Raw genomic sequence first — 16,989 nt, 5'->3', positions numbered from 1 at the left:
CTGTCTTTTTTGTACTGGGGAGCCCAGAACTGGACGCAGTACTCCAGTTGAGGCCTTACCAGGGCAGAGTAGAGGGGGAGGATCACCTCCTTTGACCTGCTGGCCACGCTCTTTTTAATGCACCCCAGTAAGCCATTGGCCTTTTTGGCCACAAGGGCACACTGCTGGCTCATGGCCAACCTGTCATCCACCAGGACACCCAGGTCCCTTTCCGCAGAGCTCCCCTCCAGCAGGTCATCCCCCAACCTGTACTGGTGCATGGAATTATTCCTCCCCAGATGCAAGACTCTACACTTGCTTTTGTTAAACCTCATCCGGTTTTTTACTGCCCAGCTCTCCAGCCTATCCAGGTCTTGCTGAATGGCAACACAGCCTTCAGGCGTGTCAGCCAATCCTCCCAACTTCATATCATCGGCAAACTTGCTGAGGGTGGCCATTATCCCCTCATCAAGGTCATTGATGAAGATGTTGAACAAGACCGGACCCAGCACAGACCCCTGAGGAACACCGCTAGTTACAGGCCTCCAACCGGACTCTGCACCACCAACAACGACCCTCTGTGCTCTGCCAGTCAGCCAGTTCTCAACCCACCTCACTGTCCACTCATCTATCCCACACTTCCTCAGCTTTGTTATAAGGACGTCATGGGGGACAGTATCAAATGCCTTGCTGAAATCAAGGTAGACTACAATGTCATGTTTTCCAACATGCACGAAGGTTGCTGTGAACTCCATTTCTGAGCTGGGACTCAACCAAAAGCTATTAAGAAACATCCTTAGATGAGAAATCTGAGAATCAAGATAGAAAGCAGGCAGTTTTTTCAGATGTTAGTTGACACTGTGTAAATTAGAAGTATTCTTTCATTCTGATATTTCACAGGGTTAGGTTGTTTCATTCTGATCATCATTTAATTAGGAATCAGGTAGGAAGATTTTCTAGCTGTAAACAGCCTTTCTAAAACAGTTAGCATTAACTAACATCCTTGCTGTGAATTTAATCAGAAGCAGCAGATTAGTTCTGTTTTTTGAGCTGTGTTTTCTCACCTCAGGTGCCGTTGTTGCGGTACAGACTGGAAGCCTTGTGATGTTTGCAGCAAGGATGCTGTCCTGAGACTCGGGTCAGCTTGAATGTTGTCACATGAGCACAAAATATATATATTTAAATTATTATTATTTCATAACTAGAAAAGAAGCTTTGTGATGGATTTGCTGTAGACTGTCCCCCAAATGTATGTCAATTTTTTTCTTCTGCAGCCAATTGACTTAATGCTTTCTCTATACATTAAAAGCAAACAAAACTTACTAACAATTAGCTTTTTGTTTGCGAATCGTCTTCCTTGAGAAATTATGTTTTAAAGCTATGGGATGTATACTGTGAACCTGGTAGAAGTACTTGGCTATACCCAGCATAATGGTAAAGTAGGAAGTAAAGATAGCTCTTATTCATGCTGTGTTCCTCCAAATTGGTTGATAATGGGTTAAATGCTTCTTAGTTGCTTTGGTTACTTGTTTTTTAGAAGCTAGACAGTGAAATTGATTTCTGTTTACTTACTAGGGTATGCTAAAGGAAAATACTGAATAGATTTAGTATAGAAAGCATCACTGAAAACATTTAAAAAGAGATTTTCTTCTGCGAATGTAAAAACTGAAGATGCTTGAGACTTTCCACAAGAATCGAGCTATGATCAAATTCTCCGTAGACTTCTACCACTTTCAACAGGAACAAGTCTGCTGAAATCTGATCAGAATTTAAAACTACTGGAATTTTAAAATCCTTAGGCTGAAGCAGTTCATAATAGGCATGAATAAAGAGATTTTGGTGCTTTTTGTTTGTTTCAGTTTTTCTGGTATTACGTTAGTTTATTTGTGGCAGGATGCTGTGTTTGCTTTAAATTGCATAGGCTGTGAATCAAGTGATAGTGTGTTACATTCAGGAATTGCAAGTCTATGTATCTTGGAACCTTTTGTTATTAGTATTTTTCTTAAAGTTCATCATCATTGTTCCTTTTTTTTTTCCAGAAGTTTGGTGTGAATCAGTCCAAGCCAGAATTTACAGTGGATCTCAAAGGGGCATTGATTGACTGGGCTTCAAAGGACAAATCCAGCAAAAAGAATGTCATTGAGGTAAATTATTTTACTTATATGCAAAACTCTAAGCTTTCAAGCAATTTCAACAATTGTCTCTAAAAACTTCAGGTTTTTTGCATTTCTTCTCTGTAAATCGTACACTTATGTATCTGCAGGAGATGTCCATTCTTAATATATTTGTACAGGATATGCTTTTCAATTTTAAGACAACTTACTTTGTGCTTTTACTGATTTTAGAGTAGCTATTTATCATCTGAAAGTTGTGCCAGCGCGAAGTTTAACTTCATGTAATTTGATTTTGGAGTTCTAGCATGTTTATCAGTTCTGATGACATCTGTGTTTGTTTCTTTAAAGCTAAAAACCCGCCAGGGAACTGAGCTCTTAATTCAGTCTGATAATGACAGCTTCATTAATGAATGGTATAAAGTCCTTAACTACACCATCAACAATCAGGTAGGTATTTGAATCATGAAGGCTCTGATTTCAAGGCAGTATTTTTTAGCAAAATAATGTATGTAATTACTCCAAGTAGCTCATATACATCTTCATTTTGTCATTTTCTTGGGAATGGGCTGGGGATATGATGATTCCCAATGATAAGAAATAAAATTGTTGTTGTGCCAAGGAAAGAGCAGTGATCCACTGGATTAAGAACCGGGAGGTGTGGACTGATCTCCTCAGAAATGAGCTTTTTTTCTCTCAAGAAAAGAGAGGGGGGGTGAAAGGGAGGGTGACCAACAAAAGAATGCTCACTTCAGCATCTGCTATTGCTATTCCTTTCAGGCTAAATTAAAGTGTGAATCAAAAGCCTAGAGACGTAGTACTGCACAGGGAAAAATATACCTTATTTAGACCATCTGATAATTTGAAGCACTGAAAGTTTTGGGTACAAAAATGAATCAGATCTGAAACAAACTTAAATTTGAAGAAAACCCTCTCTTGTAATAGTAGCTGTGAATGTGAATGATGGCTGTGGCTTGCTCAGATCTGAAGCCCAAAGGAAGGCTACAGCTTAGATTCATGTCTCTCTCCTCCCTCAGGGAGCTGTTATGTCAGTATGTTACATAGAAGGAATATCTGTGAAGGATATCTGCTCTGTTTTTACACACACAAATTTTGACTTGGTCCGTTTTACAAACCTAAATTCTAGGTGATATATTCAAATCTAGGAGATCTGAAACTTAACAATCCTGAAAAGCTTTGAGGAAGAGAATCCTGTTCACATGATGTCAGTGGCAGTTGGATCCTTGGCAGGGACATTAATTGAACGTTTGAGTATATTGACATTTTAAAAAGTCTATCTGAAGCTTTTGAAAAGCAATAAGGAATGAGGATTGTTTAAAGCTCACGTCTGCTGTGCAAGTTAAAGTGCAAATTAACTGGTGTTACGCACTGAGACCAAAGGAAGCTTTCTTATTTCCTGATGGAATGCAACATAGGTGCGAGGCAGCAGACAATTTCTTCAGCATCTGCCCTCATACAGCAACGTGATTTGCATTTCCATTTAACTGTGGGTTTTTTGTTCTTTTTGAGAATATGCTGAAAGAACATTAATCCACAGAGCAAGGCTTTTGGACCCTGGTATCGATACTCTGTTGGACTGAATTCAGTGTGTACTTTGACAGAGGTCTCATTTCCAACTGGCAGTCTGTTTCTGTCACAGAAAACTTAAACTAGGGAGATTAGAAACAGGATAAATGCTGTAGAAATTGATTTTGACTTTATCAGCCAGGTGCTTCTGTTGCAGAACATATGAATGAAACAGCTGATGTCTACTGAATTTGGGAGGAAGAAAGAAGTTGATGTAATTAAATTTTTGTCAGTATTGGGTCTTATGACCAAATGCTTCTCGAAGTTACTGCCAGCAAGAATGGTATCATCTCTGAAGATAATTTTAGCATCTAGAATTCTGGAAAGAATTAAGTGAAAGGGAAAATAGCAGTGTATTGTAGAGCAGTCTACATGAAATGTATTTTTAATGGTGTATTCTCTGAATTGGTAAACTTACCTTTATCTTCTTAAATGTAATAGGTAGTAGAATCTGATGAAGCATTAGAAGATGAGGTACCAGATTCTCCTGGGGTGGAAAAACAAGACAAAGAAAAAGAGAATAAAGACTCTAGGAAACTTCGTTGTGAGTAGAAAACTTTCCAATAATTGATTTTAGGAATGAAAAAAAAAAATAAAAAAATTACCTTGTCTTCACTCGTGTGTAAACAGAAAAGAATTCAAGAGGACATTTTCCATTTGGTGCCAGTTTCTGACTTCTATCTGTTTTCCTAATCATACTTAAAAAGTAGGAGAAAACAGGCAGTAAAGAAATAATCTGTTCTCAAGGTATACTCACTTTTGTCCAATGTGTAGAAGTAATTGGATGTTTTTGTTTTCTCTGGCATAAATTGTTTTGCATAAGAATCTCTTTGCCCTTATTCGAAACAGGTTTGGATAGTTTTACTTTTTTGTCCATGGTGCAGCACCTGTAAATATTTTCACTGTTAACTTACACTTCAGTTTCAGTAAATTGCTAACCCTATATTGGATCATTTACATAAATGAAACATTTTTAATCTCACACTCAGAATTCGAAAGAAATTTCTTCTAGCCACAGAAATTTTTCTTTGCAATGAAATATATTAATCAGGCAGTCTGTTTTGTCCTTTACTTCTGGGCTGCACGTAGATTGCAAGGAAGTACTTATTTAATTTAAAATGCTTGGTGAGAGCCAGGGCTAGTTCTGAAACACAGCTATATGTTTTAAATTCCATGTTTATTTTAAGTTACTATTTAGTTATTTTCACACACAGCACTTGGTGACAGGTTAGCCTCTTGGCAGTTTGAAAAATGGATGCTATGTACAAGAAATTAAAAAAAGAAAAAAAAAAAAGGAAAATGTGAATGCAGTGTGAATTTGAATAGTTTATTTTCTTTTTTTTCTTCTGTGTTTCTCTGTATTTGTTGTCGAATTTCTTTTCCAAGGAACCAGTGTTAAAAAAAAGTTGTTCTTGTGAATATTCTTACTAACTGTATTTTTATTTCCAGCGGTGAAAATACCTAGCAATATCGATGCCACAGATCAGAAAAAGACCAAAACGAAGCTCAAGAAGTTTCTCACACGACGACCTACATTACAGGCTGTCCGTGAAAAAGGCTACATTAAGGGTAAATGAACCTTTTTAACAAAGGAAATAATTTGAGAAACTGAATTTGATAATTCACGTGTAAAATGGGGTTCATGTCGTCTAGTTTTAGAGTAAAACATGAATGTGGCCTGCCTAACAAGTCTTGGATAGTGAAACTGGTGATTGTTTGTTGTTCTTCTGAGTCTTCTGAGCAATGCTGTTAGCTACTAAACTTTGTCAAGGATGTCCTTTTCATCCCATTATTGGCAAAATTGAAGTGGAAAATGAGAGCCCAGGAGCCCCTGTGGAGTCACAGCACTTCTGAGCTAGAAAGTCCATTTGGTCTGCTGCTCTGAGCTGGGAATTTTGTATGGCCAAATAATCGTTTGTGCAAACAAGGGAAAGGAAGATTGTCCCTTTGTTACTGAGCTGAACACATGCTCATGTTTTACAGGGGTGTTTTTAGTCTGGATGGAACCAGAGAAATATGTGCCATCTCATCAGAAATGAAATGTTTAGGCAGAAAAAGGATGAGGCTAAAGGAATCTCAACTCCAACATCCTTTTTCCCTAACCTTTTTTTTATGTATACATTTTTTTGGAGTTTTTTTTCTTCCACAAAGAATGAGTTTTATAGATATTCTTGAATCCAACTTATGAAATGATTGATAGCTTAATATATACTTCCATCTATCACATTTGTAAGAACTCTGAAAGAGAAAAGTTTTTGGACAGGTCTAAATTAATGTGATTGTGTAAATTTCTTCTTGGTAATTCCTGGTACTCACTGTAAAACTTAATTTATTTGTTTGTATGCTTTAGCAGGACTCATAGGTGGTGCTCTACTAGGGTCAAAATAGCAGATGGGTAGGCAAATATCAGACCAAATCTGACTGTGATTTGCCTAACTGCATACTTTAACAGATGTGCTTCTGTTGCATGTAGCATTTGATATATTTGTGTATCTGCAAATATAATTTAACTGTAAGTGATGAATTTTTTGTTTGAAGTAAGGAGGCATTTTTCCCAGACTTTGATGTTTTTGCCCTGCTTTACAGCTTAGAATTCATGTGAATTCTCAATGACGTAACTGCTGCCATGAGCAATAGTGAATGCTAAGCCAAGTTTAACTTGTACACGTGCATGCTGATGATTGGATTTTTAAATAAAGACACTAAGGAACAAAGAGTTTGTTTTTATTTAAAAGCATGATATAAACTTTAACAGTTGGATCTGTGCTGTACAGTTTTACATTTACTGTATGAGTGAAAAATACGGAAGTTTATCTGAAGCCCAGTGTACTTTGTGGCTGCTATTAAGCTTAGTAAATGAAAGCTTGTCAAATGGAATATGAGTTGAAAAAATGAAAAATTTTTACAAAACACCCTTGAAACAGCATGCATCAAAGTGAGAAGTAGCTGTGCTAAACATTTTTTACATGGAAAAACAGAATTACAAAAGCTGCTTTAAAATGGGGGAAACAAGTAAGGTTCTCCTGTGTGTGGAAATTGTTACGGTCAGAAGCAGTTGCAGCAAATAATTTTGTTAAATACCAGTATTTTCTTGTCCCATCTAATCTGCGTTGTTTTACCTGCTACAGCTGCTTGCTAGTCTGCCTTTCTGCTGCGTGGCCTTTTTCAACCCTTTGCTACTGATTCTGCTTATACAGCTGGCTGTGTGAGTAGGAGCAGCAGGAATGAGATGTTTTGGGGCACTGGCCTTTATGCGTACAGCTAATAATACCAATTTTCTTACTGTATAATTGGTTTGGTGTGCTGTTTGGATTTCCCAAAGCAGTTATCAAATGCAAATGTTGTTACTAAACATGAAAAATGGGCTAGATGCTATGCATGGTTCAAATGCAAGAGCAGTTTCTCTCTTGCATAAGCTCTGAAGTGAAATGTATTAAGTACTGCAAAGATGGTCACTTACATGCTGCCTTTAAAAGATAAAATAAAACTTTCTTCCTTTTGAGTCTGAGCTTTGCTTCTATATTTCAAGACCGTGTTTCAGTCTCATGCATCTGAACTTGGGATGTCATCTGTTATTTGGGCATATGATGAAACCATAGGAGTCTGGGGAACGTTTCAGTGCTACCATCTGATCTGAACAAGGAGAAATAACGTGTCCGTGAAACACTAAGACTTTGCAACATGTTCTCTGCCAAAGCTGATTGTCATTTTTGCTCTATTTTATGACAGAGAACCTCCCACTGCCTTTTGTGTAATTTTGAGGGCAAGATGCACAGTATCTGAAAAGACGGACGTTGTCCATGAGTACTTGTATTTGAACTGCAACCTCGCGGCCATGTTGCCTATGCACAGTCACACATGCAGTCAGAGCTGTGCAAAGCTCTATCTTTTATGTAGTCCTTTCAGAGCTTAAATGTGTTAGAAATAAGCTCAATATTGAAACCTTTCTCTTAAATGAATATGTAATGCTGGATTAAACAGTAGGTGTAAGGGAGAATAATGTTTCTCTCCCCGAATGCTTTCATTTGGGTTAAAATTTTTCTGTGCAGATTTTTTTTTTAATCAAAGATTATATATTTTGAACTCCAGAGGGGAATGAAGTACAACAGAACATTTGAATCCATTAAATTTTCACTGCAGTAATGACTGTATGATTCTTCTAAGTTTTCTTCTGATGGATTATAACGATTTCAGTACCAAAAGTTCCTCCCCTCTAGACTCATGTTTGGGTGACTGCTGACACTTGTTCTTTCTGGGAGCTGTTAAGGACTCTTTTCAGAACTTTACTCCCTTTCACTCTAATAATGCAACAATTGTATCCAGTACTTTTTGCTCTTTGTAGAGGTTTTAACCTGAACTAGTTCTGTCACTCGAGTCCTGTTCCACTGTAAATCAGTCTCTTTACTTGGTTCCAGATCAAGTGTTTGGTTCCAATCTCACCAGCTTGTGTCAAAGAGAAAACAGCACGGTGCCAAAGTTCGTGAAGCTGTGCATTGAGCATGTTGAGGAACATGGTATGGTGAATTTTATGTTTGTCTTTAAACCCCTCTTGCTCATCACGCTGTCTAATTTTGAATGTTTTAATCCTTAATGTGCTGTTGATTTGTTAGAGAAAATAATCTGACATGTGTCTGTCGGTAATGAGTTTTTGAGAGTGGGAAGGTATCCAGTGGAATCCAGTGTGGGGAGAGGGAAGGAAGTCTTACAGCAGAGGAATTGATCTACTTCAGTATCTTTCACAATGAGGAGAGTGCTGAACAGCTTTTTGGCAGTAAGGGTCTAAAGGAGGAGAAATTACAAGAAGTCATAGAAGAGCTTATCATCAAAGTTTTACTGCAGGAGAAGAGAGACTTTCAGAAGTTACGTGTGACTGTCTGATGGGAGCTGTCTGATACCAAGGACTTAGCCAGTTTTTTTTTTTGAAATTTCTTGGTTGTAATTCCTGACTTGTTTGTACTTTAGATTGGGCTTCTTGTTTGTCTCTTGCCATTGCTCAGATGGTCTGTTAATTTGAGAATATAATATTGAGATCAGGGTGTTTACGAGGGAATACCAGAAGTGAATTTTAAGGCATTTTCCATGGGAACTTAGGACTTTTTGCAGCATATTGTTTTCTTTCTCAGTGCTGTTGCCTTGTGTCCTGGAAGGGAAAAAATAACCGTTTCCATTGTGATACTGTAGGTCAACAAACTGAACAAACTCCCTTCTTGTTTGTAACAGCAGGCTTTATTCCATTTGAGGTCCACAGTTTGATAGAGTGGGGCTATTTTTCCCTTTTTTTTTAATTTTTTATATTTTAAAATAGCGCTGCAGTGAAGATGGTGGTGAAGTTTTCCCTTTTTAAATACCTGAGGGGAAGCTGACAGAAATGAGCAGCTTTTTTTCCTACTTCAACTCTTTTTACTTCCAACACACATCAAAGCTGTTCTTTTTGTAAAGGAATGGCTAGTGGATTATGGGGAGAAGGGATATGTCAGATGGTGCTGGTAACTGTGCTGTATTGCATCAGACTACTCTATGAGCTACAGGGTCTGAAGGTATTCTGGCAACACTCACCCTCTCAGGGGCACTGACTCATGTGCTGTATTCAAGTGGCATTTCAATTTAATTCTTTACCTGCTAATCAATTCTGACTAATTGCAGTAGCATCCACAGAGACAGTGTTCTTCTTTCCCTGGCTGAGTGTCACAGTACTATAAAAGCAAGGGCTACCCGTTTACTTCTAAAGGCTGTTGGGTAGTGAGTATGCAGGCACGTTGTTCCTTCGTGCAAACCTGGTCACTGGACAACTTCGAGATGCTCTTTTATGCCTGATTTGATATTTCTTAACCATAAATTAAAAAATGGAACATCCACAAAATACTCGGTTCTTGCATGTTGGACTCTGCATATATCCCTCCCTCCACCCACTACAAGCATTTTAAATGGCGTCTCCAGTCTTACTGGGAAAACTTGAAGCCAGTACCTCATTTACTCCTATTCTTCTGCATAGGAAGCTTTGAAGATTACTTTGAGCTTGATAGTACAAAACCTTTTTCAGCAAACTAAACCTTCTCTGATGTGCCCTGCCCATCAAAAAATCTAGAGAAATGTTTATTGCCGAGCCAAGTGATCGTTAGCACAAGATTAACTGGGCAGCTTTAGGTTTTGATTTTACAGAGTAGACCTGTGAGCAAGGAGCCTAGTGATTTCAGAACCTGTATGCATGAAAGATTAAAATTGGTCTATCCCTTTATTTTAGGATTAGATGTTGATGGCTTATACCGAGTTAGTGGTAATCTTGCAGTGATACAGAAGCTAAGATTTGCAGTCAATCATGGTAAGTCTTCATCAACTACATTACAGTAGCTTAGCTTTTCAGATTGCTTGAAGTTTGAAAGAACTCATGAGAAATGATTTCTTAATGTGTAACTGCAGCTTTTCTTGAGAAACGATGGCCATCCTTAAGGTTACTTCAAAATTGCAGAATTTAGTGTGTAAATACACACACACACACACACACACACACACACACACACACACACAGAAAGATGAAACCACCAAACCCTATCAAAATAAACAAAAAAGCCACCACCCTAACAGCCTGGAGGTTTGGTCTTACATGGAGACATTGCTAGAGCATTTTTCTGAAGAAAGGTGGTAATAGAATTCAAGAGGGAAAAAATGGCTAAAGAATCCCAAACTACATACCTTATGGAAAAACAGAATGCCAAGCTTCTACTAGTGTTAAACTTGTAAGTTAATGTTTTTTAGCAAGATTAGTATGGGGATTGTTAGCTTGACAGTACTCTCATGTATAAAACCTCTTTCTGTATCTGTGCTATAGTGTATGTAGTGTTCTGTATAGGGCTGTAGTGGGAATCAATAGGTAGCCTGTGGGTGGGAAGATGAACAGTAGCTCACCTGAGCACTATGATTTGATCAGTCATTTCCTGATTAATCAGGTCTAAAAGTAAATTCTGGGTTACCTCCAGAGTTGAGATTCTTCTCTGGAAAGCCTCCTTGGTAGGACTGCACGTAGTGCAGTAGGCAGAGTTTGACTGCCTCTTTTCATACAGGCTCTGAAGAGAACCTGCTTCCAGGTTAGGGTGGAATTGCTGGATTGGGCTGGATTGTTGACAGTGTTTTAGCCCTTCTAAGAGCATGCAAGGTTGCTGTGATGCAGCCTTATGAGCATCTCACACAGAATTTGTTCTGAAAAGTACTCTTCAAGCCACCTATAAATGTAAAAGATTTCACACTGTTGCAGCTCTGTACCCAGCAGTGAAGAGGCTGAAGCAGGATACCCATCTTCCATATTTTAAAAGCAATAAATGCAGGAGAGAAAAGGAATTAACATTTTTAACTAGGCCTTTGTAGTTAAATTATTAACATTAGTTATTCATTTTTCTCTCTCAGATGAGAAGCTTGACTTAAATGACAGTAAATGGGAAGATATACACGTCATCACAGGAGCTCTAAAGATGTTTTTCAGAGAACTGCCAGAGCCGCTGTTCACTTACAACCACTTCAATGACTTTGTCAATGCAATTAGTAAGTATGGAAAGCAGTTCTGTGCTTTTGATACAAGTTCTGCTCAATAGGAGCAATTTGGTTATTGTAGAATGTTTTGGTTATGAATGTTCACAAGGCTTACCTGAAGTTCTCTCAGTAATATACAGGCTGCCCAGGAGGTGGCAGCATGCTCTCTGGTATCAGCCCTGCGAAATCAAAGCTTTTAGCCCCAGTCTGTTAATTTTTATTGTGAAGTTTTGTACAGAATTACTGAGGTTTTGTTTCTACACTTCTTCCTCCTGCAGAGCAAGAACCGAGACAGCGTGTCAATGCTGTTAAAGATCTAATCAAACAGTTGCCAAAACCAAATCAGGACACTATGCAAGTGCTCTTCAGACACCTGAAGAGGTAAGAATCAGAGGGAAAGGCTTTGTATTGCCAATACTCCCTTAAAGCTAAATAATCAAGTTAAGAAAAGGGAGGTGGCAGTGCCCACTGTGCTTTTCTTGCGTATATTGGGCTTGATAAAAGGAATTTATCAGTCTGTATTTGTACAAGCTTGCAGAGCATCAGGAGGATGATATGTGGCATAATTGTGATGCTTACTATCTTATGTTAAAGAAATTGTGAGGATTTCAGAAATGGTATCACAGAACAAAACTTTTTTTGCAGAGGAGGGAATCGCAGCAGCTTTGTGCTAATTACAAGACTAGTAGTCATTAAATATCATGAATAGTCATTTGCTTTGGACTATTTTTCTGTCATGCCATTACTCTGGCACTGATACATCTTCTTTGTGTTTATTTTTTTCTCTTTCAGAGTTGTAGAAAATGGAGAAAAGAACCGAATGACCTATCAGAGCATAGCAATAGTTTTTGGTCCAACCTTATTAAAACCGGAGAAAGAGACTGGTAACATAGCAGTCCATACAGTGTACCAGAACCAGATTGTAGAATTAATTCTACTGGAATTGAATGCCATCTTTGGACGCTGACATTTTCATGGAGTGCAAACTGGAAGTGATGGGTTGGAAGCAGTATTCCATCAGGAGGAAAATCTCTCACTGTATATGATGTATTATGTTTGTGGACCAAGAAGCAACTTGATTTTTGCACTTTTGGGGGAGGGGAAAAACAGGAGAAGTGTTTTACCACTTTAATGCAAATTAGAGACAACACTTTGCTTGTTTGGATTTCTTTGAAAAATTCATTGTAAAATAGCAAATTAAAAAGTTTATAGTTTGCCTTTTTTTTTTTTTTTTTTTACAGTAGCATTTGAAAATTACAGTATAGGTTCATACACTGGATTTGTTGGAGAGTAAAGCTCTAAATCTCAAACTGGATAATCTGGAATTTAACCTTAAAATATTCCCACTTGGTATGGAAAAGTTCTATGAAAAAAATAATCAGTGCAGTTCCATCTTAGGCACGTGTATTACAATGCAGCACGCTATGCAGGCCGGTATGATGCTTTTCCAAGGGGTTTCTGCATGCAGTGACTCTCTTATGCTAGCAGTTTGGTTTAGTTATTCAGGTCTAATTCCTCACGTGACATCTGCTGTCCTTTTTCCTTTTTTTTTTTCTCTTTTTTCCCCCAGTGACCTTTCTGGAACTTCTTAGTTGCTTTATAGAACAGCATACTATTGTGAACACTGAACTTGTAAGTGTATCCAGCAATGGATGTTTGTCTTGTGGCATAACAAAGTCATATTTAATACATATGTTCATTTTTTCAGGGTGTTTCCTGAGCTAGGTTTTGTTATACTGATTTACAGCTAAAACCTAAGTAAATACCGACTGTAACACTGTTTGAGTTCTTGGTACAATGCTGTGGTAGTGGAAGTTTCTTATGTAAATACAGACTGTCCTTTTGGTTCTTGTATATAATTCAGTTCTTGTATAGTTTAAGAATGTTCTAGTCGCACATTTCTAACGATGGGTAGAGTAGCTGCAGTAGCATAATGTTTCCAGTCTACGTCTGGGTTTCAGCATTGAAACAGGTTATGGAGAGGGAGGGGGGCCTAACTGTGTGCACTTTTAGATATTAATTACATTTGCGGGCGAATAACTGTAATACGAATGGTACTGGAAAAATACTGAGTGTGCTTGCTAAATTAATGCACTACAAGAGGAGCCTTTCAGGTTATTTAATATGTACAGGATACATTAGAAAGATATATTACAAATTCTAACATCTACAAAAAGTGAAACTCATGTTCTGTTAGAGAGAAGTTTGATGGAATCCATGATGCTAAATTTGAGTTTCTTTTTACATTAATGTAGAATAATTTGTAAAACTGGTTTTGAAAGATTTTGTTACAGGGAGCACGGTCTGCTGCAGATTTTTTTAAATGTATTTTTCTAGACTAACTGCTGTATCTGACATTTGTTATGTCTAACCTGAATAAAGAAAACCATTAGTTATTTTGGAGTTTGCCATTCCCGCTTCACACAACGTAAACCCCCTTTACACAGTAAGGCTGACACCTCTTGTTGCTTAGCATGGATACTGCTTGCAGCAAGGAGTTGTGCCACATTAAAAGATGAAAGCTTACTTTATAACCTGACAATTTTAGGAACCTCCCATCCCCTTTCTTTAACAAGCTAAACTCTTACTTTAAGATTTGTAGAAGACAGAAGTAATTTATGGATATAAGTTTGCTGTCTTTTAAGCATCTCAGCTCTCAACCTATCTTACAGATAGCAGATTCATTGGGAAATAACTCACTTTCACTTTTAACCTGTTGTATTCTTCTCACAACGGAGTTCCAGATTCCTGCAAAGGGAACGTGTGGTGAAGTACTGAGATGTAGTCAGATGGTATGAGAATTTCACAAGCATAAAGCTTGAATGAGAAGTCTTCATAGATAAAGGAGAAAGCAACTTACCTTGCGGCTTTCTCACTGTTTTGTTGTGGTAATGGTGAAGTCTTGTGGTTTGTTGCAAAGCAACCTGGGTGAGAATTGTGATAGCTACATCTGTGTTGTCTTTTCAGCCTTCTGTTAGGCTCTCAAGCAAGAGCAGTGCTGAGTGGCAGACGTGCCCCATCTACTAGAGAATACAAGCAAAGTTGAAATCTGTTGTTGTAGATTATTGAAATCCCAACTTCAGCTGTAAAATAAAGAATTCCCATTGCTAAAGGAGATAGATAAGCTGTATGAGTGTTTCTGTATTCAGATAAAGAATTCCTCCTTAGAACCATTTGATAACCAGGATGAACATCACATTTTTCCTTGTACTCCCAGAAAATAAAGCATTTTGTTATTACAATACATAATACGGTTTTGTGCAATGAAATTGTCCTGAGTTTTAATTGTCTCATTTGGGAAAGTACTCCTTAACTAACAGTGGTGCAGCTAAACAGTGCCTGTTCAGGAAGAGGCAGCTGCTGGAGCTGAGGGTGTGCTTGAGCTTCTGCATGGCAGCACGCTGGGATTCCTCACTACCTGGTCTGCAGTGTCTTCCCACAGTCAGCTGTTATTTCCTGTAAAAATCAAACCCTGAGTTCTGTACAAACGTGGGGAGGGAAAGCAATTGGTGTTAGATGAAACAGAGCCTGAACTGAGGAATATATGAAGCAGATTGGATTCTAGCATAAAACCTGTTTTACAGCAATATGAACCTTTGCAGTTGCAAAGGGACTGGAGGTCTCATGCTTTGCTGCCAGTTCAAGTCACGCTGCAGTAACAGCTGCATGCCTCTGCAGTTCGGCTACATGGTGTTGTTACCCAGCCACTCAGCCTTGATCCATACCAGGTAGGAGTTTCTTCTCTTTAAAGCTAGAGGTGATCACACAGACAAGACAAATACATTGTTGTTTCATGTTGAATGGACTGTTTTTCAATCAAAGATGTGTGCAAGTTGGTCCCCTCACTGCTGACACCCCCCCCTCGCAGCCAGCCAGCACGGCTTCCCTGTGCACCGAACCCTCTGGCAATCCTCGGTTCTGGCAGCGTAAGAGAGAAGGCAGGCTGTGGGTGCAGGCTGTGGGTGCTGTACCGTTGCTTCATTCTTATGCAGAGCGCTGATGTTTTCCTCTTAAAGGGAACGGCTTTATTTAGCCCTGTAATGATATTTTCAGAATCAATTGGTGAATTCACGAGCGGGCCTCGCAGTGGCCATTCTGCTGAGGCGCAGGGGGAGGCTCAGCATGTCTGATGAGGAGCAGAGAGCAGCTCTGAGGAATCTTAATTAGCCTCCACAATTGCCAAGTTCTGTGGGCCAGCAGCTGGTAGGGCTGGATCGGCCCTTTCTCAGAAGTAGCCCTATGCAATTGTGGGACTTAAATGAACTTTTTTTTTTTTCTTCCATAGCATTCTTGTAAACAGAGCACTTGTAAAACAAGATCACGCTGTGTAGCAAACCAACATGAAAGACGTGCTGAGGGAGCTTGGCCTCCTGGTCCTTTTTATTTCCTTGAGACTTAATGGCAGCTCTAATATTAGAGTTTTCCCGGACTTCCCCAGATGCACTGTTTGGTAAGGTACTTAGCTGCTGCTCTCTTTCAAAAGAAGAACCTTACGTTGTGTTCAGCGCACACAGAGCGGCAAATGGGAACAGTTATAGGATAACACCGGGGTTATTGAATCTTGCGGCTTACTGCACTCGGTTGTCACTCACAGGGAAGGGGAGAGCAGGTCCCGAGTGTGGGAATGGGCAAATGCAAAGCAGGGCAGGCAACAGGACAAAGCAGGTGTGATGGACAGCCGGGACAGCAGAGGGACTGTTGCATAGAAAATCTGCCGGAGCACAGGCAGAGCTGGGAGGGAGCCAGGCTGACAGGAGCAGGGGTAGTTTTCTTTTTTTTTCCCTTTTTTTTCTTCTTGTTAATTGATAGCGCAAAAGAAACATCTGTCCTCTATAGCAATAAATTCTGTAAGGAAAGGTTTCCGCTTTTTGCACCAAGCACTGGAAGCTGAGCACTCCTTTCCTGCCCTGCTCGTTGGTGTGCTGCTGCCCTGTGCTTGCACTCAGCAGCAAGAGCTGCCTCATCCCTCCTGCAGTGTGCCTCAGCTTTGCCTTGGCCTTACCAGGGTGTTAAAGCCACTCCGCTCTCCCTTTCCTATCTGCACCTCCTCTATATCTGCTGTGTTGCATGGCCCTCGCATTCAGTGTGCCTCTCTCTGTGCTGCACCTGCCCTGCTCCACAAGTCAGCAGTGGCCGTGTTAATGGGCATCCCAGCACTGCTGCATCCCAGTAGTGGTTTGTTCTGCTTCTGCAGGTCCTGTTGGTGGAGGGGGTACAAACTCTCAGACACTCCTTTCTAGCACATAACTCTTTTCTCATTTAGGAAGCTTTTCTTCTTGCACATCTGAGCAATTGTGGCTGCAATTTGCTTTCATCTTCTTCCTATTCTGTCCATTCCACATAGTTCACATGTGGAGCCATTTCCCCATTCATCTCTGCACACCCAATAGCAGCCTATAAAGCTATTAAAGGTTTCTATGTTTCTGTTTTCCCTTCTTCAGACTAAGCAAGTTCAATCCTTTAAATCTTCCCCTGGCTGTCCCACAGTGTGCTGACCAGAGTGTGAGTTGGGGTGATGGCAGTTGCACTTCCCTTAAGGCTGTGCCTTTGGTGTTCACCCATGAGACAACCTGCAGCACGCTCCCTGCTTCCCCTTGGACCTATATCGCTCCCCATGCCAGCCTCATCCCTTCCCTGTGAGCTCCTGCTGGCAGTTGCTATAGCAAACAGAGTTGTGGAATCAGAGTGGTAGGATGGTTTGCGCTGCGAGGAACCTTGAAGGCCTTTCTGTTCCAGCCAGTGCCCCAGGCAGGTTGCTGCCCACAGTGGGGCCAAGGTCTGACTCAGGCAA

At 39.6% G+C, this 16,989-nt stretch overlaps 1 protein-coding gene across 4 annotated transcripts in view; it reads left to right on the top strand.

Annotated features, from left to right (window-relative positions):
* The window catches only part of ARHGAP12 (Rho GTPase activating protein 12), a 68,384-nt gene extending 54,790 nt beyond the window's left edge, over positions 1 to 13,594 (top strand). For 2 of the 4 annotated variants that reach the window (XM_042888438.1, XM_042888435.1), the window contains exons 10-18: positions 2,022 to 2,123; positions 2,442 to 2,540; positions 4,119 to 4,221; positions 5,127 to 5,246; positions 8,093 to 8,191; positions 9,919 to 9,996; positions 11,076 to 11,210; positions 11,477 to 11,579; positions 11,991 to 13,594. In XM_042888438.1, coding sequence (XP_042744372.1) covers positions 2,022 to 2,123; positions 2,442 to 2,540; positions 4,119 to 4,221; positions 5,127 to 5,246; positions 8,093 to 8,191; positions 9,919 to 9,996; positions 11,076 to 11,210; positions 11,477 to 11,579; positions 11,991 to 12,165 — 1,014 coding nt within the window. In that variant the 3' untranslated portion in view covers positions 12,166 to 13,594. Of the gene's footprint in view, positions 1 to 2,018; positions 2,124 to 2,441; positions 2,541 to 4,118; positions 4,222 to 5,126; positions 5,247 to 8,092; positions 8,192 to 9,918; positions 9,997 to 11,075; positions 11,211 to 11,476; positions 11,580 to 11,990 lie in introns of all 4 variants that reach the window. The other 2 variants (XM_042888437.1, XM_042888436.1) reach the window with 1 other exon arrangement.
* The last annotated feature ends 3,395 nt before the right edge of the window (positions 13,595 to 16,989 follow it).

The sequence above is a fragment of the Lagopus leucura genome, unplaced genomic scaffold (assembly GCF_019238085.1).
Source record: "Lagopus leucura isolate 7727_CA_CO unplaced genomic scaffold, USGS_WTPT01 Super-Scaffold_100157, whole genome shotgun sequence".
NCBI classification, from domain to species: Eukaryota; Metazoa; Chordata; class Aves; order Galliformes; family Phasianidae; genus Lagopus; species Lagopus leucura.
Note: the sequence above shows the minus strand (reverse complement) of the source record. Positions and strands in the feature narration are given on the sequence as shown.